The following is a 25,573-nucleotide window of genomic DNA, read 5'->3' on the forward strand; positions in this document are numbered from 1 at the left end:
TTCGGTATTCTATTAGGTTTTAAATATCAAATTAAATTTTGATGAGTGTCAAATTAGAGAGTGATCACCATAATATTTTTACTTTTCTCCAAAAGTTCTCTGAATTGCTTGGCAGAGTTTTATATAATATCCACCTCATATCATCGACTTGCTCATTTTAGAGAGAACTGAGGTGGTTATGGGAATTTTTACTAATAAAAGAAGTATTTATAGTGAATTTGGCTCTCAGGAAGGTGCCTTTTTTTAATCATCCTGTGGAAATAAGTCTGTATTCACTTGGACTCTGGCACTGGTCATGGTTTTTTGGTAGATCCTTTTTTTCTCATCCGGTACTCATTTGTAGTGTGACTTATGCTCTGAGATGCTCATGTATTCTTAAACTATATTGTAATTTATCTCTGCATTTGAAAAGCAAATATATGGAAATGGCCTCTAAAATTTTGTTCAGTAATTACTATCATAAGATATATATTTGCTTACAAATTATACTACCAAATTCTTAGGAAAAGACCAAAAACCATTTTAATTAAAAAAAAAAAATTTTCATTATTAAAATATTGAAAGTAGAGAAATAGCATTTTTTGCCAGTCATTTTATCTATTTATCCATCCGTTTTTATTTAGGATGTTATTATTTAATGCTCACTTGACTTTTGCCACCATTCACGTAATGATTAATTTCCTTCGGTAAAGTTTTTATCTAAAATAGTGTTTTTCTAAGCAAAGGATCCCAGATCGACAACCCTGGACACTGTAGGGTTGGTTCATCCACAGAGCCAGCTGCCTTCCTGCCAGTCCCACCCAGCTGTCATCCTGAAGAGACCTCTGTCCGGGTCCATACAGGAGGCTATTTCTGTGTCTTTCCTCTCAGGGCCTGTCTGAGGAAATTATTTAACTGCTTGCCAAATTTATTTGAGCGGGACTATGAAGAGTGGCCAAAGGAGAGGGCACACACTTTTAGAAAAATGGCAATTCTTCCATGTAGTATATCATTTTCTTCTCTTTTGCTCAGTTCCTTTAGTTCCATTATCACTGAAAATAGCCATGCAGCAGGTAGTAGCTGTGTCAACACTACTCCCCTCTGGAAAATGTGCTGAGCCTGCTGGATAACGCCTGTTGTTACTGACCAAAGGGCTCTGATGGGCTAGAGCACCATCCACAGGAAACCCAAAAGTCATATCCTCCAGCAAAATGTCTCTCTCCTTTAGTAGCACTCAAATACTTAGGGGAAATTTTTAAATGTGAATGCGAAACTGTGTTTAGAATACTTCTCCTTTGTTCGCCATGGGTGCCAAAAATGACTTTACGTGGCCTTGGTTACCATAAAAAGAAATCTCAGAGAATGAAATGATAACTAGCTCTTTTCATATGAGGATCGATCTAATATTGCATTTTTTAAAACATATTAATTGATTGGGAAACCGGAAATTTACTTTTAACGTGAAATTGGAGAATACAAAAAAATGAAATGAATCTACACAGTCATAGAGAAGTCATGTAGCTATAATTAATCACGTTACTATAGATCTTCAGTGTGCCAAGTAGATTTACATTGAGAAAATTAAACTAAAAATGCAGGTACATACAATGGCACATTTATGGTTTATAATGATATGAGGTCCAAAAAAAACTAAAAGACGATTTCCCTATCTATAACATTTTAATATGTTTAAGTAATAAAATACAAGCTCAGGAATTCACACTAATGTTGATAGAGTTAGATTACTAAGTAAGTAAAAGTATCACCTAACCAAAACAAACAAACAAACAAACAAAAATGTCATTATCAAATCTTGCATTAAGCTTTGAAAGCCTTATGCATTTGAAAGTGAATTTTCTTCCCTGAGTATAAGTTGAGGAGAGCAACAGTGACTTTAGAATACTCTCAACTCCCAACTTCCGCTTGGTAAAGATACAGTCATTATGTCCTGAAATAGATCTGTGGTACACACAAGTTACATTGCAGAATTGTTTCAGTTTCTAAGTTAAAGCAACTATAGATAAGAGATTAATGCAAAGAGTTCATATTTTGAATGGTTCATGAATATAATCAGTAAATTCTCCAAAGGATCCATCACTTTTTCTCTCTTCCCCCTACCTTTCTCTGTAATCCTCAGAAACTTCCAGAAGAAGTGATTTTATGAATTATAGATAGTTGGTGTTGGAGAGAATATCTTCAAATATGGAAAAGGTTCATGTAAAAAATGTTGAAAATCTAATCTAAAAGGTTCATGTGAAATAGGAATGATTTCCAATTTCTAAGTAATATTCTTAAGCCTTTTACTGAAGTGAAAATTTAAACATTACAGTTTAGAGGAATGTAGACCAAAGGGATCCCTAATATTGCTGGGACCTCCCGCCCAGACCCACACAGAGCTCTCTACCTGAATGACCAGAAGGGAGCATGGCTCAGGGGATCATTTAATTTCATGATAAAATGGTGGGACAGCTTTGGTAGACATGTCTTAGAAATGTATAAGGAAGGTTTTTTCCTGACAGAAGCTATTTGCATAATTGAGTCTATGTGTTTTTTACTGAGATTGAAGTTGTGAATTTTATAAACTTCCTGGATAATCAGTGCTATTGGAATATAAAATGGTATTATGTTAGTATCAGCAAAATTGATATTTATGTTTTAATAAAATAGTAGATATGATTTTTTCTGATTAGCCCCTTCTCCCAAAATTTAAACCCAACAACAGTTAGCTAAATTTTCTAGATCATTTTTGTTCTGACCATTAAATACCTGCTTTTGAATTTTTTGTTCATCTTCTGATCTATGTTTAACTGAAAAAATATTATTGCTTTTTTTTTGGTACGAATTTTATTTGGTGTATCTGTTTTATATGATATGTTTTTAGTGAATAAGAATTGTATATGCCTTGTTTAGGATGTAATGGTTTTAATTTATTAATTTATTACTGTAAACTATAAAAATTGAAACCATCTTATTTATAAAGGCATTACCTCATTGCTCAATGAAAATATTCTATTCTATTTAATTATTAAATCTATTATTCCAGTCCCATTTTTCATATAATTTTATATACTTGTTTAACTTGAAGTCTGTGTTTTAAAGTAAAATTATAATTCTGCATAAACCAATGATCGGTAAGTAACCATATCCTTAATTTTCACTTGTTAGAGAAGTTTTTACTTTTCTTAAAAGCGATGCTTTTGAAGGAACAAAGTAAAACAATTGTTTGTCATGAGAATTTATCATGTTCTCATAAGGAGCTGTCCTTGTTAATACTTTAATACACACATTTTGAGCATTATTTAAATTATGGATTGTTTGGTTTCTAGGAAATGGCATTTTGGGGCCAATTTTCATACTACAACCGTGCAAAACTCATCTAGTCTGTCAGGACCATAAAAAAATCAAGCATTGGAAATACTGAAGTCAAGTGAAAATATTTAGGAGAAAGTATTATTGAAAATGTGTTATTTTAAATTGTGATAAAACTTAACAGCAGAGGTGGATGGGAGAGATTAGACCTTGTAGTCTTGGAGGTCAGCCAAACCTGAATTTGATTTTAGCTCTGCCACTCAGAGCTAAATATAATTTTCAACTGTAAAATAGGTGTAAAAGCACTTATTGCATAGGGTTTTCATGAAGACCAAATAAGATAATATATATGAAGTTCTACACCAGCACCCAGCACAATACCAAATGCACAATAAACAACAACCATTATCATTGTTTGCCAGCAATGAAACTGCATGCATAGCTCAATACCATAATAAAAGATTAAATATGAGAGGTAACTTAGAAACTATTCAGTTCAAGCTCTGACTCCTAGTTAAGGAAACACTTGCAAATGTTTCTGTCTTGAATTAAAAATACATTCTTCTTCCATTTTAGAGGGTATGATTCACCTCTGAAAGTCTGACAGAGGTTGTGTCTATATGAACCTTAAATACTTAGTTAATTAAATAAAAAATCAGCCTACTTGGGTTTAACATGGCGTATTCTTGTTAGCAAGGTTGCTGGAACTGACCAAAGTAAGTTTGCATTGAAGTATTATGAGGCCATCACTTGTCTTTCAATTTTTGCCTTATTACCTTGTGAAGGGATGCACAGGAGAATCACTGTGGGGGAAAAAATGCAATCCAATAGTAAAACTTTTTAACAAACCAAAGTTAATATGCTTATTGTTTAGTTTTTCCAATGACTGCGTGACAAATCTATATGGCTCTTTGCAGAAGGAACTTTTGCAGGAAATGATTACAGATGTCTTGCTACCGATATCTGGGGGTACTGATTTATCACCCCAAAAATGTCTTGTTCCTGTGGGAATTTCCATGTTCTTTTCCCTTTCCTAAGGGTAATTCCATTATGATCATCACAGTAGCATTCTCTATTAGAAAGCAATTTGGACATGGAAATAAGACCAGTGCTTGAGTTTTAGTTTGGGAAATTGCAATACATTTGCATCTTTTTTTTTAACCAGTATTTTATTTAAAAAGATGAATATGCTCACAATAACAAAATAAACAAAAATAAAAATCATCAAAAGTTGTAAGGTGACAAGTAGAAATCCTTTCCTGCTCCTTCCTCTGACCCCTGGTTCTACTTCTGTGATTTAACTGCTGTTAAATCTGTTTGGCATCCTCGAAGGAATTTTCTCTTTAATTCCTGTTTCTATCTTATACAAATGGGATTATTAAATGCATCCTAGGGTGCAATAAGCATGTTCTTACATTCAGCGTTACTCTCTTCTGAATGAATTTCTATATCTGTACTTATAACTGTACTTCATTTCCTTTTAAATGGCTGAGTGATATGATGGAGCCATAATTTATTTAAGCAATCCTTGGACACGTATCTTTGTGCCCTTGTGAAGGTACATCTCTAAGGATACATTTCCAGCAATGGAATTTCTGGGCCAAAGGCATGAGCTTTCTTACTTTGATGAGCACTGCCATATTTCCTATTAAGGAAACATCTCAGCTTTCATAATTGATAAAATTAGCATTGAAGTTCTCAGAATTCTCTGGGTACTATATTGACCATTCACTTATAGAAGTCGAGTATTCACTTAAAATCTAATGGTTTCTAAGTTGTCAGGTTGTCCTGAATCATTCACAGGCATCTAGAGCAGTGGACTCCAACCTTTTTGGCACCAGGCACTAGTGCTCCTATGAGAATCTAATGCCTGATGATCAGAGGAGGAGCTGAGGTGGTGATGCTAGTGCTTGGGAGCAGCTGCAAATACAGATAGATGACACTGCTCACTGGCCTGCCGCTCACCTCCTGCTGTGCGGCCCTGTTCCTAACAGACCATGGACTGGTACCAGTCTGCTACCCGGGGATTGGGGACCCCTGATCTAGAGAACTCCTTTATTTCCTATGATGTGTATTTCCAAAAAAGGAAATTTATTCTTTTAAATATTCAAATCTATAGATTCAATTTAAAAAACACTACTTTACAATTTTTACTATCTAAGGCATTGGAACCAGCTAATTGTGTCAAAAAAAAAAAAAAAAAAAAAAAAAAAAAGATGTTTTGATATAATAATCTTATATCTTAGAAACTATTACCTAAGTTTTATAACGTTTTCTCAGAGTTAATTTTGGACAGTATCAATGTAAGGTTTACAGTTTTAGTGTAGTGTGTTCTAAAGAGTTACTTGCTTTTTTTTTTTTTTAGGGTACATAGCTTTGCGAGCTCTATACATAATGAACTTTAAATTGACATTTGTATACAGCAATATTGTGACTGAATAGAAAAATTTTTCCTAACTGGATTTATTTTCTACCCAGGAAGTGTCAAGACAATCATGCCCATGAGAACTCTAAACCATTCAGGTAATCATTACATTTTTTAACTGTCCCCAAATATGTCTTTTTCCCCATATTATGAAGGTTTTATAATTTTAAAATATAATTTATATTTAGATTCACTTTCTGCCTTTTCCAAAGTTCTGGAACTGTCTTTGATTCTTAGAGCCTTAGTCTAGCTCTTCTAATCACTTCTTTTAAGCTATAAAATATATCTATATTGTATATTATATATTATGTATTTGTATATTACATTCATGTAATTATATTAAATATTTAAAAATATATATTTTGTATTAATGTATAACATATCTGTGTAGAGCAATAAGTCGTATACTTCAACACGCAAGTCATAAAACTTGGTTAGAAATAGCTCTCAATTTATTTAATGATGGCTTTAAAATTTTTTATGACTTTATAAATAATATTTATCAAAAGTTTTTCTTTAAATTCTTTTCTAACCAAAATTAAGGCGTATTTAAAAGATGACCACAATTCAAGTATTGAAGAGATTTATGCTTATGACTTAATGCTAAGTTTGATTTTAATATCCTTTAATTGAGGAATTAATGTAACAGCTACAAAAAAATTCATTGGAGTCAAAATCGTTTTCGATTTATTCCATTTTAGGCTGCTTATTTTGGATTGGTGTTGGTTTCTCACTTGATAACTGTTATGACACTCTCTTTGTGTTTCCTTTTCCTTTTTTTTTTTTTCCCCCCCAGATCATTTTATCTTAGCGAAACTGGCAGTTGAACTAGTAGATGGACAAAATTTCTCCTAGACTATTCATCATCCCAATTTCATCCCAGTTGAAGATACTCAAATGCCATAAGAAATCTCCTGGATTTGCACTTAGCTTTTGGATGGACACTTGTACAATGGAGAGAACTGTGTCATAGCCCCGGTCCGAAGACGTTGCCATTGCCCACAGACTGTGGGGTGGGTGTGGAAGGTTCCAACGAGGAGGGGCACTTAGCAAGCTTGCAGACACCCTGGAACATGGAAACAAGCCAGCTTTGAAAAGCACAGCTTTGGAGACGCTCCATGAGTCTGCACGACTTTCAAGAGAACTAGCACTTAAGACCTTGTGTAACAAAATGGACACTGGGGACACAGCTCTAGGACAAAAAGCTACCTCAAGGTCTGGAGAAACTGATAAAGCATCAGGTAGATGGAGACAAGAACAATCAGCCGTTATTAAGATGAGCACTTTTGGCAGCCAAGAAGGTCAGCGGCAACCACAAATAGATCCGGAGCAAATTGGGAACACAGCATCAGCACAACTCTTTGGTTCTGGGAAACTGGCCTCCCCTAGTGAAATGACACAGCAAGTCCCAGAGAAGCAATATCCACCACACCGTCCGAGTCCTTATTCATGCCAACATTCACTCTCTTTCCCTCAGCACTCATTGCCACAGGGTGTCATGCACAGCAGCAAGCCCCATCAGAGCCTTGAGGGCCCCCCATGGCTTTTCCCTGGCCCTTTGCCGTCTATTGCCTCCGAGGACCTATTTCCTTTTCCTATCCATGGCCACAGTGGTGGTTATCCCAGGAAAAAGATTTCAAATCTGAACCCTGCTTTTAGCCAATACTCCCAGAAAAGTATCGAACAGTCAGAAGATGCTCACAAGAAAGAGCACAAACCCAAGAAGCCTGGCAAATACATTTGCCCTTACTGCAGCAGGGCATGTGCCAAACCGAGCGTGCTGAAAAAACACATCAGGTCCCATACTGGTGAGCGGCCATATCCATGTATACCTTGTGGTTTCTCTTTCAAGACAAAGAGCAATTTGTACAAGCACAGGAAGTCACATGCCCATGCAATTAAGGCAGGATTAGTCCCTTTCACAGAGTCAGCTGTAGCTAAATTGGACCTAGAGGCTGGTTTTATTGATGTAGAAGCAGAAATACATTCAGACGGTGAACAGAGTACAGACACAGATGAGGAGAGCTCTCTATTCGTTGAGCCTTCTGACAAAATGAGTCCTGGTCCGCCAGTCCCACTGGATATTGCCAGCAGAGTGGGCTACCGTGGGTCCCTGGAGGAATCACTGGGAGGTCCGATGAAGGTGCCGATTCTGATTATTCCCAAAAGCGGGATTCCTTTACCTAACGAAAGCTCTCAGTATTTTGGCTCTGATATGCTACCTAATCCGACTCTAAATACTAAGGCTGATGACTCTCACACAGTGAAACAGAAACTTGCACTAAGACTGTCAGAGAAAAAAGGACAAGATTCTGAGCCATCTCTAAACCTTCTGAGCCCGCACAGTAAAGGAAGCACTGACTCTGGTTACTTTTCTCGCTCAGAAAGCGCAGAGCAGCAAATAAGCCCTCCAAACACAAATGCAAAATCTTATGAAGAAATCATCTTTGGAAAATACTGCCGGCTTAGTCCCAGAAACACACTCAGTGTTACAACTGCAAGTCAGGAGCGTGCCACGATGGGTAGGAAGGGTATGATGGAACCATTACCTCATGTCAACACCAGGTTAGAGGTCAAGATGTTTGAAGATCCTGTTTCACAGCTGATCCCAAGCAAAGGCGAAATCGACCCCATTCAGACAAGCATGCTGAAATCCACTAAATTCAACAGCGAGTCCAGACAATCCCAGACTGTTCCACCATCTATCAGGAACGAAGGAAAACTTTATCCTGCAAATTTCCAAGGCAGCAATCCAGTTCTCTTAGAAGCTCCCGTGGACTCTTCACCCCTTATTCGAAGCAACTCAATGCCAACTTCTTCAGCAACTAATCTGAGCATTCCTCCTTCTTTGAGAGGAAGTCACTCATTTGATGAAAGGATGACTGGTTCCGATGACGTGTTCTATCCAGGGACGGTAGGAATACCCCCTCAGCGCATGTTAAGAAGACAAGCTGCATTTGAACTGCCTTCCGTACAGGAGGGGCACGTGGAGGCGGAGCACCATGGCAGGATGTTAAAGAGCATCTCAGGTTCATCCTTGAAGGAAAAGAAATTGATTCCTGGGGACAGAGTTGGGTATGACTATGATGTCTGCCGGAAACCCTATAAGAAGTGGGAAGACTCTGAAACACCAAAGCAAAGCTATAGGGACATCTCCTGCTTAAGCTCTTTAAAACATGGCGGAGAATATTTTATGGATCCCTCAGTGCCATTGCAGGGCGTGCCAACCATGTTTGGAACTACATGTGAAAATAGGAAACGCCGGAAAGAGAAGAGTGTGGGAGATGAGGAGGACACCCCCATGATTTGCAGCAGTGTCGTAAGCACTCCCATGGGCATAATGACTTCAGATTATGACCCCAAATTGCAGATGCAGGAAGGTATGAGAGGTGGATTTGCCGTGGCCGGGCATGAGAACCCTTCTCATGGTCACTCTGAGCGCTTTGACCCATGTCGACCCCAGCTGCAATCCGGAAGTCCATCTCTTGGGTCAGAGGAGTCGCCGTCGGCCACTGATTCAGACAAGATGTCAGACCTAGGGGGCAGGAAACCGCCAGGAAATGTGATTTCTGTGATTCAACACACAAACTCGCTGAGCCGACCCAATTCGTTTGAAAGGTCTGAGTCATCTGAACTGGTGGCTAGTGCACAGGATAAAGCCCCTTCCCCTTCTGAGACCTGTGACAGTGAGATTTCAGAAGCCCCTGTGAGTCCGGAGTGGGCTCCCTTAGGGGATGGCACTGACAGTGGGGGGAAACCATCTCCTTCTCAGCAAGTTCAGCAGCCGTCCTACCACGCACAGCCCAGGCTGGTTCGCCAGCACAACATTCAGGTCCCTGAGATTCGCGTGACCGAGGAGCCTGATAAACCGGAGAAGGAGAAAGAAGCCCAGAGCAAAGAGCCAGAGAAGCCTGTGGAGGAATTTCAGTGGCCCCAGAGAAGCGAGACCCTTTCCCAGCTCCCGGCTGAAAAGCTGCCGCCCAAAAAGAAGCGTCTGCGGCTCGCAGACATGGAGCACTCCTCGGGAGAGTCCAGCTTTGAGTCCACAGGCACAGGCCTCTCGCGTAGCCCCAGTCAGGAAAGCAACTTGTCCCATAGCTCCAGCTTCTCAATGTCTTTTGAAAGAGAGGAAACCATTAAGCTTGCTGCACCTGGTAAGCAAGATGAACTTGGGAAGCACTCAGAGTTTTTGACTGTCCCTGCCGGTTCGTACTCACTGTCTGTCCCAGGCCACCACCACCAAAAGGAGATGCGACGATGCTCATCCGAGCAGATGCCTTGCCCTCACCCAACTGAAGTCCCAGAAATTCGGAGCAAATCGTTTGATTATGGGAATCTGTCCCACGCTCCGGTGGCAGGGGCGTCGACCTCCACGTTGTCCCCATCACGGGAGAGGAAGAAATGCTTCCTGGTGCGTCAGGCTTCCTTCAGTGGGTCTCCCGAGATTGCCCAGGGCGAGGCGGGGACGGATCTGGGCGTAAAGCAGGAGCAGATAGAGCATCTGCATGCCGGCCTCAGGTCCACATGGCACCATGCCCCGTCCTCCGTGCTGCCTCCTCTCCAGGCAGAGGACCCAGGGAAGCAGGTCGTGGGTCCTTGTGCCCAGCTGAGCTCAGGGCCTCTCCACCTGGCCCAACAACAGGTCATGCACATGGACAGTCAGGAATCGCTGAGGAATCCCTTGATACAACCGACATCCTATATCTCAAGCAAGCACTTGCCTGAACAGCCACATTTATTTCCACATCAAGAGACTATTCCATTTTCTCCAATCCAGAATGCCTTGTTTCAGTTTCAGTATCCTACTGTTTGTATGGTTCATCTACCAGCTCAGCAGCCTCCCTGGTGGCAGGCCCACTTCCCACACCCCCTTGCACCACACCCTCAGAAGAATTATGGCAAGCCTTCTTTCCAGGCAGAAATTCATCCTAGCTATCCCTTAGAGCACGCTGCAGAGCACACTGGAAAGAAAGCCCCTGAGTATGCACACGCGAAAGAGCAAACTTACCCGTGTTATTCAGGCACATCAGGGCTACACTCGAAGAATCTTCTTCCAAAGTTTCCGTCCGACCAGAGCACCAAGTCAGTTGACACTCCCTCTGAGCAGGTTCTTCAAGAAGATTTCGCCTTGGCCAACGCTGGGCCTTTACAGTCCTTACCGGGAACAGTGGTTCCTGTTAGGATCCAGACCCACGTCCCATCCTATGGAAGTGTCATGTACACAAGCATTTCTCAGATACTTGGGCAGAACAGTCCCGCGATTGTCATATGCAAAGTTGATGAAAATATGACCCAAAGAACACTGGTAACCAGCGCGACCATGCAAGGGATAGGCTTTAACATTGCCCAGGTGCTGGGGCAGCACGCAGGCTTGGAAAAATACCCCATCTGGAAAGTACCTCAGACCTTACCTCTTGGCTTAGAATCCTCAATTCCCTTATGCTTACCTTCCACCTCTGACAGCGTCGCCAGCCTGGGAGGTAGCAAGCGAATGCTTTCTCCAGCCAGCAGCCTAGAACTCTTCATGGAAACGAAGCAGCAGAAAAGGGTCAAGGAAGAAAAGATGTATGGACAGATTGTTGAGGAGCTTAGTGCTGTGGAACTAACCAACTCAGACATCAAAAAGGACCTCTCCCGCCCACAGAAGCCCCAGCTGGTTCGACAAGGCTGTGCTTCTGAGCCAAAGGATGGCTTGCAGTCGGGGTCATCTTCCTTTTCCTCACTGTCCCCCTCCTCATCTCAAGATCATCCGTCTGCCAGCATGCCCTCGAGGGAGCCGTTCTCGCCCAGCTCCAGGGCACCCTCTCTCGGGCAGAAGTCCAGTGGGCCTTCTGAAAGCAAAGAGTCCTCAGATGAGTTAGATATTGATGAGACAGCCTCTGATATGAGTATGAGCCCGCAGAGTTCCTTGTTGCCACAGGGAGACAGTCAGCTCGAAGAGCAGGGACGGGGTCAGAAGCTGCCTGTTGGCATGCTGGTCCACATGGCCTCTGGCCCAAGCGGGAAAGTGGCAAACTCAACTTTTCTTTTCACGGATGTGGCGGATTTCCAGCAGATTCTTCAGTTCCCCAGTCTGCGGACAACAACTACTGTGAGTTGGTGCTTCTTGAATTATACAAAACCCAATTACGTGCAACAGGCCACCTTCAAATCCTCGGTTTATGCTTCATGGTGCATTAGTTCCTGTAACCCAAACCCATCGGGATTGAACACCAAGACCACTCTGGCTCTTCTGAGGTCCAAGCAAAAAATTACTGCAGAAATTTATACTCTGGCTGCTATGCACAGGCCTGGAACCGGCAAGCTTACATCATCAAGTGCTTGGAAGCAGTTCACTCAGGTAACGAATATTATTCTGAAAGCTTTCTGTGTTGTGGATATGATTGCTGAGCAGAATACGTAGCGAAGGACATACGATCTAAAAATGCAAATGAAACAGAGGTCAGAGTTGGGGGCGTCCTCTGCAGCGCTGGTTTTACTTGAGTTAGAGAAGCTGTTGATGTAAACTTAGTCATGAGGCCTCGGGAAGGTCCCAACCGCAAAGTGTCTCCTTCACCAGGGTGCCACAAAATTCTACCTCCGGGACTAATTCCTTCGGGTTCCTCTTCCTTCTGACCCGTGTTAATGACCTAGCAAATTGACTTTTCTTTTGACGTGAGGAATTCCGGAAATTGTGAAAAAGGGACACAGAACAGGGAGTGGACGCTGAAAAATAAAATCAGGCAGGAGAGGTGCAGGGTGTCAGAACTGAACTCTGCAAACTTCGGAGAGCTTGTTCCCACTGACAATACTTTTTACTAAAATTTATTTTCTATGTATCTCTCTAAAGTATTTTTTTCCCCCGAGCAATCAGCTGGTTTGTTCAAAAATCGAACTATCGATGCCATGAATATAAAATTATAAAAATATTAATAAGGGGCACTTTGGAATTTGCGCTCGGCTATTAAAGAAGCAAATGGAGGATTTAAAAATATATTTTACTTATTTCAGTTACCATTTCCCTTGAATGATTTTTGAAAATATTTCCTTAATAAAGATGGCTTTAATTGCTACTTCAGAATATAGAACATGTTTTTAAAGTTTTTATTAGTGTTGGCACAGTGTAAGTGCTAAAAAAAATTTTTTTTAACAAAATGTTGAATTTATTCAGTAGACACTGTCATTCTTTTCTGATTCTATCCCTATTGTCCCTTATTTTATGTAACCAGCTCGTGGCCTTTTAGCGTGGAATTTAAGCTAATTTTCAGAGATCATGGAAAAGCTAGATTTGTGGGCTTCCTCTCTGTCACAGAGAAAGCATATGAAATGATTCTCTCTTTTTGTCCTACAGATAAAACCTGATGCGTCCTTTTTATTTGGCAGCAAACTAGAAAGGAAACTAGTGGGAAATATCTTAAAGGAAAGAGGGAAAGGAGATATTCATGGAGATAAAGATATTGGATCCAAACACACTGAGCCAATCCGAATTAAAATCTTTGAAGGAGGGTAAGGAAACATAAGTGCAAATGTAAACCATACAGTTTTAAGTCAGAGCAGTTGGTACTGAATGTCTGCATGGAAAACTTTGTATCTACTCGAGCTAGAAGTGTGAAGCAAATTACGTTTCCGAAGTCTGGTTGGTAATAGATAATGAGTTCGTCCCCTTGCTTTCGTGACTCCCTTTTAATGAAAATATCCCTATGTTGTATGGTGTGAGCCTCTGCTTTAGATCTTCATGCCTCTAATTTAGTATAAAATCAACTAAATTGGTGGAATCTTGAAAGTTTATTCTTTAATATTTTAATGAGTATTTTGTTATTAATGGGCATATTTTTATTCTGTGCTTACAAAAATGCCATCATGCACACTCATGTGTAACCTTAAGAACTAGTTAATTTGTTTGTTTTATTGCTTTTATTATTACCTAAACTCCAGGCTTCATCACTTCTGGATTTCACCACTTTCATCAATGTCCTCTTTCTGCTCCAGGATCCAAGCCCGGGTACCACATTGCATTAGTTGTCATGTTTCTCCAGATTCCTCTGGTCTGTGACACTTCTCTCTCTTTAGGAATTCCTTTTTAAATGTCAAATTCTAAGTTGTAGAAACACAAGTAATGAGGTTCAATGACTTCGTTACCTGTATAGTTAAGAAAAATTACACATACGTGTAATGCCTAGTTTTAGATTTCGATAGAAATGTATCTTCAATCCAGTCAGTGGAAGGAAAAAAAACACATTTTTGTTTTTACAATTAAAATATTTTAAAGTACGTTAATCCTTTTTAGGGGGCTATGATGTAAATAGCCTTATCTGTACAACAGATTTATAATTTAAATATTTCCATGAGCATGAATTTATTCCTATTATATTTGGAGGACAGAATAATGTTATCTGTTTGACTTATAGAATAGTAAGTGTTTCCTGATATAAAATATGAATTTCTCACATAAATTACTAGTTTGGAGATGGATGATTTAAGGGCCTCTTAGGTTTGGCCCTCTTTGGATGGACATCTAGTATTTTCATCACTAAAACTGGTTATATGTAGTCATAAAGCTTGTCTAAATATTTTGTGACATCCCTCACCTTTTAACACAAATGAGAGAAATATAGATTTTACCTTTCCTCAGAGGCTGAGAGGTCCCTGTGACTGAATCAACCCTCTTTCATTCAGCAGTCTTCTCCATAGTAATGCACTTGTACTAGATTAGCGAGACCTTCAGTTACTCTATGCTTTGGGGAGCCCATCTCCACTAACGAAGGACACAAGTGACAAAGTGTATGTGAACGTTTTCTTGCTGTGTTTTGATGGTCCAGAGGGATTGTGCCCATATTTCATTTCTTCCTCCTTCCATTGCCCCATGTGATGGGCTAAGTCCCAGTCGTGGCTTAATCTGTGACCCAACTTCTGCCTGGTGTTGACCAGGTGTTCATTCCAAGCAGTATATTACCAAGTCTCACTCTGGTGATTACAAAGTGATGACTTAAAAAAAAATAGTATTACTGAGCAATTTTTTTAAGTGTATGTGTTTCTTATGTAATTCATAAATTTAGTAATTTAATTAAACATACCCTTTTAATTATTTTTTCAAAATTCATTAATTCTCATTCCAAGTAGATTCATGGATCTACAGAACCATTGAATGGTAACTATTTGTTTGTACAGATTTTTCTAATATACAAATATATTTTCTACGGAATTTTACTTTTTTTTTCATTCTGGAATTAATCAGCTAAGACTTTAAAATAGAATTATATTATTTGAAGATGAAATGTATTTCCCATCAACTATGATGATGGGCTAAAATAAACTTAAAATATCCTTCCCTAAAGAAAACTAGCTTTCTATGGAATTATTTGTTTTATTCTATATTCCTTAGGTAATTTCATCTAGTTTGGTGCAGAGAATAGTGAAATTAAAAGGTAAAAGACATTTTGCATCTTTAGGTTATTTTCTGTTTTATTACAAAAGGTGATATGAGACAAAAGATAAAGTTTTGAAGTAGAAGTTGACATTAAAAACTTCTTGTAAAAGGGAGCAAAAAGCATGCTAAGTGAATATTTGTATCTTTGATACTACTTAATTCTCCCCTGGATTGGTACTAACCAAAAAGTAGATAATGTTAAGATTAAATAGCATCCACAGCAGAGTTGTATTTAAATATGTGGATGGATTTTCTCTCTTAAAAATCCTTCAGTGCATTAGGTCAATTAAATTGAACCTGCTTTTATTCCTGATGATGGATTAACTAGGACAAATGGACAAGTTTACAATGTTCTTAGAATGTCAACAAACAAAAACAAAAACAAAAACCTGTAAATCTAGTGCCTTTAAGTGAATTAGGGCATGTTGTATGTCAGTTTACCATTTGAAGTTATAAAAAGAACTCCTCAAAAGGAATATTTTTCCAAGAATGACATTAGACCCATAATTCTAACCTAGCTGCGACTTAAAAGTTAATGATATTCATTTAACTATTTAATAAAATGCTACTGAACTTTTTCATTGTATTCTAAACAAAATGTGACTGTCGAGCACTGGGTAGCTGTCTTCTGTCGATTATCACAGAGAATACCTAAGACTTTGTTCATCTAACTGATTTGATTAAAATTAGACATCTTTTCAAACTTCTCAATTAAATCCTTCCAGAGACAAATGCAAATTTGATTGAATCTCTAGTTTTTATTATGTAACTGCACCTTCCAGACATCATTTGGAATTTAGACTCCACATTAGTACAGATTCATGGTCCTTGGGAAGAGCAGATCAAATCTGTAGACAACAGTTGGTGAGCTCAGCTCAGCCTGTGTAAGCTAGAAATTTCTGAGACAGTTGTGTGCCAAGATTTTAAAAATAGAGTAGAAACTTGTAAAGAAGTTATCAGTTATATTAATTCTAGCAAATTTAGAGTATATGTGTGTTGTGCATGCACATCTTAAATGATGTCATGTTAATGATATATGATGATTTGAATATGTTGCTATAACTTTTTGGATGTTTCTTGGTTGGAAGTTTCACTAGAATCCAAAAGTAGTAAGGCACAGCTCTACAACTCTTTGAGGCTTATATAAGCCCGTTTGAACATCTATACCATGTCCATAGATTTCTACTTAATAGAAGAGCCAATTCCATGTTGAACTCCATGTAGAAAATAATTACATTATGCTTACAAGGCCAAATCTGTTATCTAGTTCTTCCAGGCATTTACTACATAAATTTCATAGACTTTCTGGAAGTAAAGCTGAGTAATCCTAAAAGCCCCTCATAAAAATTTGCCATGCATATGATTAGCTTTTGGGTTGATTATATAATGCACTAAAGTATTTGAAAACATACTGGATTCTCCTTTTTTAAATAGATATAAGTCAAATGAAGATTATGTATACGTCAGAGGACGTGGTCGTGGAAAGTACATTTGTGAAGAATGTGGGATTCGCTGTAAGAAGCCAAGCATGCTCAAAAAGCATATCCGCACTCACACTGACGTCCGGCCTTATGTATGCAAGTTATGTAACTTTGCCTTCAAAACGAAAGGTATGGGTCTGATTTTTTTTTTTTAAGAGGAAAAACACTTTTTTTTATGGCTACTTTGACTTCTGAATCCCATTTTATAACTGACTTTCATCGACGATAAGATGGTGATGTTTGTGAAAATATGACCCCACAAATATATTTTCTCCCTTATGTAAGTGATCAAAGGATGTACTTGAGACAGTGAGGCTCCATTTATGACTTAAGTAAGAGCTGTAGAGTTGGGCCCAGGCCAGTTGTCTCTGAAGGAAGTGGCTCAGAATTACCTGGATCGCTATTACTTCATGCTGGAAACGTTATGTGGTCTAGATAATCTTTGCACCACTATAGAAATACTGCAGGAAGACAATCCAGGCAGTGACATTAGAAAAGCAAGCAGCAGCTGGGAAGAAAAAATGTGCCCATGGTCAGTTTCAAGATTATAAATAATGTAGAAATCCACAGACTCCCAGGTGGGCCTCTCCATCCACAGTTGCATTAATTATGTATAGAAATTTGATAGCTTGGGTTCTGTGTATTTATCAGCATAGAGACAATTTCTTACTCTCAGGCCACAACTGTTAATATCAGGAAATGAGGACTTGCCTTGAAATGATATTCGTTCATTTCAAAAAAAAATGACTATTTTTCACAGATAGATTTATATTATTTTACACAAGAAGCTTGCTTTGATTACATTTCTGTCATTTTATAAAGTCATAATATGCATAAAACCAGCGTTCTCTGGATACAAACAGGAGTGAACTAGAGGTGGCTTGACTTTTGCAGCACCATGTTTTACTACTTACTATAGGTAAGTATGTTAGAGCTAATGGGTTTGTAGACACTCCCTCACTAACTTTATATATCTCCAGTGTTTTAACTTTAAATTTGCATACCAATTAATCTGCTCCACCACCCATCAAGAAAAATAAATATCAAATAAATAATCTTTGGTAGAGAAATGTGTATCCATTTTCTCTTATAGCCAAAATCCTGAATTGTTTGGCTTATCAGAAGTATAAATGTGTAGCCTCTTGATATATGTTTCTTTTGTATTAACAAGGTATCTATATTACAAGGATGCCTTCTTTGAAGCCAGAGGAAGGGGAAGGGAATGTTCATTTGCATTTCAAAAGAAATAAACATAAGGTCCTTTAAATGCCATTCACCTTTTCACAGCCAATCCTTTTATATAGAATTTCACTGAGAAACTCCTTGGGAGATAAGAAATTTTAAACTTTAGTTGTAGAAAATACTGCAAATCCACCAGTCATTACAACTGATATATCTTCACTAGGCATATGATTTGGCTGCAGGTAGAGTCATGTAAAACCCTGGGTGAGGGAACGTCACAGTTTTATTAAAAAAGAAAAAAATCAAATTAAATTTGGCTCTGAACTATTGTCCTGGAGTTTAGCAGGAAATAATTTATTCTCCATCATTATTTGAACCTCCTAGTTACCCTTTGGGAATGTGCAAATGACTCAGAATCTTAAAATGAGCTAAACATCCTGGGAAACCCCACCAGTTTTTACCTCCAGCTCAGATTCCTGTTAACCAAACCCATGTCATCAGAGCCCCATGCCTGTGCCACTCCTTCAGGTGCCCTCTCTCTGCCATTCTGCTCCTCTCTCCTTGCTGTAATCCCTTCAGAAGTTCAAGACTTCAATAAACCAAAGCCAGGATAGGGTTCCGTCAGAGCCAGATTTCTAACTACACACCTTCCCTGAAGATGAAAGCTCAATGCCTGACTGCCTGCTGAAAAAGTATAGAACAAACACCTATTAAGATCTAAGTAAATTATCTCGACACACCCAACATCCACACTCATCCACATACATGATTACTTGCACTCTTGAAGAAGCAGGTGATTTCCATTAATTTATAGATATAGTTAATTAACTTATAGATTTTATAATTCTTGATGATTTGCTATGAAAATCTTAGAGATTTTTAGAAAAATTGTGGATTTAATTTTTGATAAATGAGAGCAATAGGGACCTAGAAATGTGTCTGTTTGGAGTTCTCAACATATCACATAAAATTCATAGGTTTATAAGCAATAAGCAATATGTGAAGTAAAAAATAAAGTAAGTAAAATAATAAACAGTGTTCAAGTTTAGAATTGTGACTCATGTATTACAGTAATAGTAATAGTAAGCTAAACACCCCTACAAGGGGACTAAACTATTTTAGCAGGCTGAGAGTTTCCACCTAAATTCAGTGAACCTACTTTTAAAAATAAGGCATTAACTGTACATTGCTAAAGCAGCATCAAAGGGCGTAGATAATATTACGGCCCTTAAAACTGAATTGGTTCCCTGGATCTATAAGTCAAAGGTGATTGGATCAGTGTTTTCATAATTTCTTACATTCCATCTAACAATTATATAAATCTATAGAAACGCACATGCATTCATATGTATAAACATAATTATAGATATCTATATCATCATCAGACTGCATATTTGACATAAAAACCTTTTTCTTTTTTCTTCGAACAATAGGAGTTTCAAGATCAATCAAAAGGGAATATTGCTTCTCCAGAATTTAAGAAACTGCTGTCATAAAGTTTGCTAACATATGCCAGACAGATAGACGCTAAATACTGAGAATAATGCTTCTTATAAGCAGTGAGCTAAATATTCATATGGATCTTTGAATTCATTTACAGGGTTGCTTCTAACATTAGTTTGGATGTCTTTTTCTTCTGACTAGTTAGGATCTTGCGTGTTTAATCTATAGCTGATCAATGCCAGAAGGGCTGGGGTTCGGTGGGTGTGTCGATAATATTTCATCCTGAAGTTTTTCTGAGAGGTGTGACCCACTTCGGGTTTTTATGGAGTCTTAGGAGGCTGGCCCATTTGGGCCAAAAAGATAGTAGATCGCTTCTCAGTCAAGAAAGCCTGGGGTCCCTCACCGTGCTTGGTGCCTACTCTTAAAAGATATGACTCTAGACTTCTACAGTCCTTCTAGAATGAAGAAAACATGAAGCTAGGCCAAAGCTTTCGGGGTTGAATCTTCAGAAACCAGATTGTAGTGGGCAGAATCAAATCCATGTTATCTCAAGTTAGTTCATTTCACATTTAATTTTGGAGCAATCATCACATTTGGGTAACTACTTAATTTCCCATTTTGGGGGCTGTGTTTTCTAGGAAACCTGACGAAGCATATGAAATCTAAAGCACACATGAAAAAATGCCTGGAATTGGGAGTCTCAATGACATCCGTGGACGATACAGAAACTGAGGAAGCAGGTATTTCATAATTTAGCTAACTGACCCCTTCACTATGCATGCTGCAGCTTTGTGGCCAAAATGGTAAAATAAATTTAAATATTTTTTTAAAAAACTGATCCCATTTCAGTTTATTAAATACTAAACATAGAAAAGAAGTCTGACACATTGAATTGCTTGAAATCTCACAAATGCATGTGTGAGAAGCAATAAATGCATTTCGTGACCTAGGGAGGGGGAAAATTCTTACTATGAAAATATTTCCATCTAGAATCATAAAGGAAATCTAATTGCACTTGTGTTGTGATAGTGATTTAAATATTATGAAGCTTTTGGGGGGAATTTGAACAGCATGTTAATGTGTTAATTTTCCTATTAAGAGGAAATAGAATAGGAAAAGAAATCATCATATACCTCAATAGAAAAGTTGGGGGTCAGCCAAATCTCCTGAGATACACCACTTATACATAAGCTTATTCCTGTCGAAACAGGATTTTGCTTTCTTTTTTTTTTTTTTTTTTTTCTGTAACATCATCATTTACAGCATTACATACACATTTGTTGTGGGTTTTGTATTAGTGGTGTGATATCTTAGGTATAAGGTTCTACTCTGGAGTTTTTATTGTAGGATGAGGATGAAATCGGACACATACATAAAAAAATAAGAACCAGTGAAGGGTCACAGAGGTAAGTGTCCAGCGAGTGTTAGAGGAGTTCAGAGCTGGAACTCTCCAGGGGCTGGAGGGTTGAGGAAAGCTTTTGGAAAGAGATGGGCCTAATTCAGCTCTTAACCTTGATGTTTGGATCTTGATCTCCACCATCTATGTTCAATTATTTCAGAAACTATGGAAGATTTGCACAAAGCAGCTGAGAAGCATAGTATGTCCAGCATTTCAACTGATCATCAGTTCTCAGATGCCGAAGAATCGGATGGTGAGGATGGAGATGATAATGATGATGACGATGAAGATGATGATGACTTTGATGACCAGGGAGATTTGACACCAAAAACCAGATCAAGAAGCACCAGTCCTCAGCCTCCCAGATTCTCCTCTTTGCCTGTGAATGTTGGCACCGTACCCCATGCGGTTCCTTCAGATAGTTCCCTGGGGCATTCTTCATTGATCAGCTATTTGGTTACTTTGCCAAGTATTCAGGTTACTCAGCTTATGACACCAAGTGACTCATGTGAAGATACCCAGATGACAGAATACCAGAGGTTATTCCAGAGTAAAAGTACAGACTCGGAACCAGACAAAGACAGGTTAGACATACCCAGCTGTATGGATGAAGAGTGCATGCTGTCTTCAGAGCCTAGCTCCTCTCCGAGGGACTTCTCCCCCTCAAGCCACCATTCCTCACCAGGATATGATTCTTCGCCCTGTCGAGATAATTCGCCAAAGAGGTATCTGATACCCAAAGGAGATTTATCACCCAGGAGACATTTATCTCCTAGGAGAGATCTGTCACCCATGAGACATCTTTCACCAAGAAAGGAAGCTGCATTGAGAAGAGAGATGTCACAAAGAGATGTTTCACCAAGAAGGCACCTATCCCCAAGGAGGCCATTGTCACCTGGGAAAGATATCACGGCAAGAAGAGACATCTCTCCCAGAAGAGAAAGAAAATACCTGACCTCCATTAGAGCGCCATCTCCCAGAAGGGCTTTGTACCATAACCCACCACTGTCCATGGGGCAGTATTTGCAAGCAGAGCCAATTGTATTGGGGCCTCCTGTAAGTATAAGTAGCTTTCTGTTTTTAATATATCAGTCATAACACATTAGAACCTCTTGATAACACACTAGTGTGACATTTATAACATGGGTATCTCAGGGAGGAGTGAACTCGGTTACTGAAAATAGCAGGAAGACATTTTTATCGCTAGCTATTGTCAGTAGCATGGCCGTGGCATTACCCCAAGTGGAGTGGCATTGCGTCAGAGCAGTGGTGCGTTCCAGCTGGTAACAGGTGAGGCCTTTTTAAATGCTTTCTAAGCTTAACTAATTATAAACATGAGCCGAAACTTTTACATGAGTAGAAAAGATAGCGTCTTTGGAATGTCATGATTGCTTAGACAGACACTCTCGGGGACATTTAGGTGTCATAGTTATATAATTCTTTACCAAGTAAGGATTATGATTAAGGTCTTAGCCTTGAGTTTCAATAACTTTCTTTTAATAAACTCATTACCTTGCTCATAGTGAGTGGACATGTGAAACTAGTGAGGAACCGGAAGAAGAGAGACTGACCCCATCAGTGTGTTTGTAAATCAAAGGCATGAACATATATGCTTTTCTTGCCACTATTACTCCCTCCTTCTATCCAGTGCACTTGCTAAGTGAGGTGGTGGCCCCAAGAAAGTGGGAAATTGGGAGAGCTGAGGGAGAAAGTATCAGAGGAGATTCCTATGCTATGGTATGTTCTCAATATAAATTAAAATAACAGTAGCAATCATGAATTGTACTTCAGCAGAAGGTTTAATACAAATCCATTGAAAAGCACATGCCCTGCTTCATTCCATGGCATAGCAGACCTTGGCATCTCTTCTAGTTTGGGTAGGATTTAAAAAATTGAATGAAGCAGGCACTTAGCATAGACAGAGGAATGATACCTCTTGAGTTTGTTTGCTTTAAATGTTTTTTGTTTGTTTGTTTCCTGGTCTCTATTCTTTGCCAATCTCTCCTTGCTCTGGATTTCTGTCATGTAGATCGACAGCTTCCTTCACAGCGGAAGAGAGCATTGCCAGCTCCCAGCTCTGTCCCCTCACTGCCCTAGTGGCCTGTATTCCTCTCTCTCCTCACCTTTCCACCACCCTGAATCATAAGCTTAACTGGTCATTTTTGAACTCCAAGAAAGCCCCTGCTGCATTTCCCTCCACAACCCCAACACATTCTTGTCAGAAGCCCGCCACCAACTTTAGTCTTCATGGTGTGATTACTGCAGAAACATGCATAGCGATCAGGACAGAATTTATTTGCCAAGCTAAGAAACTAGCGAGCTAAGAAAAAAAGGTACATTTCCACAGGTTTTTGTGTCTTGGCGGTGCTGAGCAGAAAGGAGGAATCTTCTGAATTAATGCCATTGCAGCATAAATAGAGAGTGATAAATTCCTCAGATGCCAAGGTACCACACCTGTGGTGCAAAATGCTTTCTCTGGTATAGACCCAGTGATGCTGGCGGAGTGTGTGAAACCAGGCTCTCCTGTTCTGGCGTTGGCCACATGGACTGAGACTGTGTTCTGTGTGAGATGTTGGAGCACATTCACTCAATTACAGTCACAAAAAATAAGCCTTTAGTGCCAACACACGATTATTATTAAAAAATAGTAACAACTCACAGTCAACTTGGGCAAAGGAATTTTAGGAGTGGGCTACGAGAGTTCATCTAATTTTTGGATGAAAAAAGTTATTGTTGGAAGGGTATTGTTTTTATTAGTCATTGAGTTTGCATTAGTTTTTTTGTTTTGTTTTGTTTTGTTTTGTTTTTATCAGTTCACCTGGACATTTAATAGACTTGTTAAACTTTACTATTTACGAAACACAAGTGTTGAGCCTTTGACCTATTATCCAGTTTAATTATCTTTAGAGAATTTATAGCCTGTTGCTTTGTTCACATGATATGAAGGAATAGATCTGGGAATCTTCTCTGAAATGGGGGCAGATGGTCCCAAACACTTCTCATTTTATGCTTAATCACGCCATTTTTGAAGGGCAGAGATTTTCATTTTTCTGTGGTGGTGAATGAGATTCTTATTGCCAGAGCAAAATAGAATTGATGATGTATTAGATGAGTGCTTCACCCTCTCTGAAAATGTTTGATAATTGGAATAACCCTAAAAGAATTCTTTTCAATATAAATTCTATTAGCAATACCTTGTCTTATTGATTAACATTGACCAAGGGCCCACAGATACAGTGAGCATGGTGTAAAGGACCTTGTAGCCCAGCATAACATACTCATTGTTTGGTTTAGTCTGAGCAATAGGCCCCAAGGAGCGAGCAAGTTTGGGGGAGGTGATATATAATCATTGGATTGTACTGTCCTGCTGTTTCTACCCTAATATCCTAAGGTTAGTTTCAGTTTTAGAAGAGAAAGGTTGGGGGGCGGAGAGAGAGAGAGAGAGAGAGAATGCCCTCTGGTTAGTTGATTAGATAGGTAGATAGCTAGCTAGATAGATGATAGATAGATGATTGATAGATACATAGATAGATAGAGACAGATAGATAGATAGATAGATAGATAGATAGATAGATAGATAGATAGATAGATAGATAGATAGAATAAAGAGGAACTAAGAGTTTTATTTATTGAGTACATTTTTTTTGAGAGTCTGCTCTGTGTGGCTCAAGGATAAGGTTGAAATTTTTATTGCTTTTGTCCTCATCTTTCTCATAAAAGTTTTTCTTTTCCATCTTTAAATATTTGGTAGATAAAGAGTAAGGAGTCAAAGAAAAGAGTATCCTGGTCCCTGAAATGTAGTGTAGAAGAACACTGTGTCTAGTGAAATAGTCCACATTCGGTTCTGTCCCTTGCTATCTGTGTGATCTTAGGCAAGTCACTTCACTTCTTGGCCATAGTTTCTTTATCCATTTATGGCAGTTAGGGAGGTGGACCAAGCAGATTTCTGTCCTGGAAAGAACTTGCCATTCAGCTGTAAGGAATGCAGTAAGCTGACAGCTTCCTGCTGTTAGCACCTGCATCATAGGCCTCAGTTTTCAAGCCAAGGCCATGTTCTGCCCTGCAGCCCCCAGCCAGTGACTGAGCTCGGATGGGTCACAGCTTCCTCTTCTCCATTACCTTCACATGGATTATCTCCGCTGCCTTAATGTTCCCTCCCACACACACACACCGCCCCAATGAATCTCTTATACTCCTTCCTCCTCCTTAGCATTTGCTTCAGGAGGACCTACTGACACTGTTGAAAAGATGAGTGGGATAACATATCTGGTACATGGGGTACACATATACACATACACACACACGTGTGTGTGTATATATATGTACACATACATACATAGATAAGTATGCATATGCTTAACACAACCCACACATGAATTCATTATTTGTATTTCCACATCAAGATTTTTCTTACTGAAAATTAAGTAAGATAGGAATTTGTTCACTGTATTATAATTGTAAGGCCCAAATTATGAAACAAAATAAGGTTGTAAATGGAGTAAAAACCTAAACATAAAAACCTTTGTGAGAGTTTATTTGGAGGGTATAGAAGGGTGGATGGGAGGAGCGAGGATGTATGGACAGGCCCAGAAGCTTTTGAAGCGATGAAAGTGGTTGTATGATAGGAATTACTTCCAGAGTTATAATCATTTAATTTCCTATCAGTAAAGGTGTGAATATAAAACTTTTATTCTAACACAAATATAGTTTTATTGGATTTTGAACATAATGAATAAATCCTAGTTTTACAGGATACTTCATCACTCCCTCTGTGAGCCTTGAGTCAAAGATCTCATGTGATGGGACATCTATCTCTCTGGCTACCTCCCAGACCCCATTCTGATTAAGAGTATGCAGTGGCCATCATGGAATAGTAACCAAAGTGGGAAAATAGCCAAGCTACATTTTATTTTAAACTTTAAATCTGTGATCATGGTGATTAAAAGATG

At 38.9% G+C, this 25,573-nt stretch overlaps 1 protein-coding gene across 5 annotated transcripts in view; it reads left to right on the forward strand.

Annotated features, from left to right (window-relative positions):
- HIVEP2 (HIVEP zinc finger 2) overlaps positions 1-25,573 on the forward strand; it is a 180,200-nt gene that overhangs the window by 150,691 nt on the left and 3,936 nt on the right. For all 5 annotated transcript variants that reach the window (XM_039869742.1, XM_039869744.1, XM_039869745.1 and 2 more), the window contains exons 4-9: positions 5,767-5,811; positions 6,510-12,053; positions 13,044-13,198; positions 16,554-16,729; positions 19,864-19,965; positions 20,785-21,680. In XM_039869742.1, the coding sequence (XP_039725676.1) occupies positions 6,885-12,053; positions 13,044-13,198; positions 16,554-16,729; positions 19,864-19,965; positions 20,785-21,680 (6,498 nt within the window). In that variant the 5' untranslated portion in view covers positions 5,767-5,811; positions 6,510-6,884. The remainder of the gene's footprint in view (positions 1-5,766; positions 5,812-6,509; positions 12,054-13,043; positions 13,199-16,553; positions 16,730-19,863; positions 19,966-20,784; positions 21,681-25,573) is intronic.

The sequence above is a fragment of the Pteropus medius genome, unplaced genomic scaffold (genome assembly GCF_902729225.1).
Source record: "Pteropus medius unplaced genomic scaffold, Ma_sr-lr_union100, whole genome shotgun sequence".
Classification (NCBI taxonomy): domain Eukaryota; kingdom Metazoa; phylum Chordata; class Mammalia; order Chiroptera; family Pteropodidae; genus Pteropus; species Pteropus medius.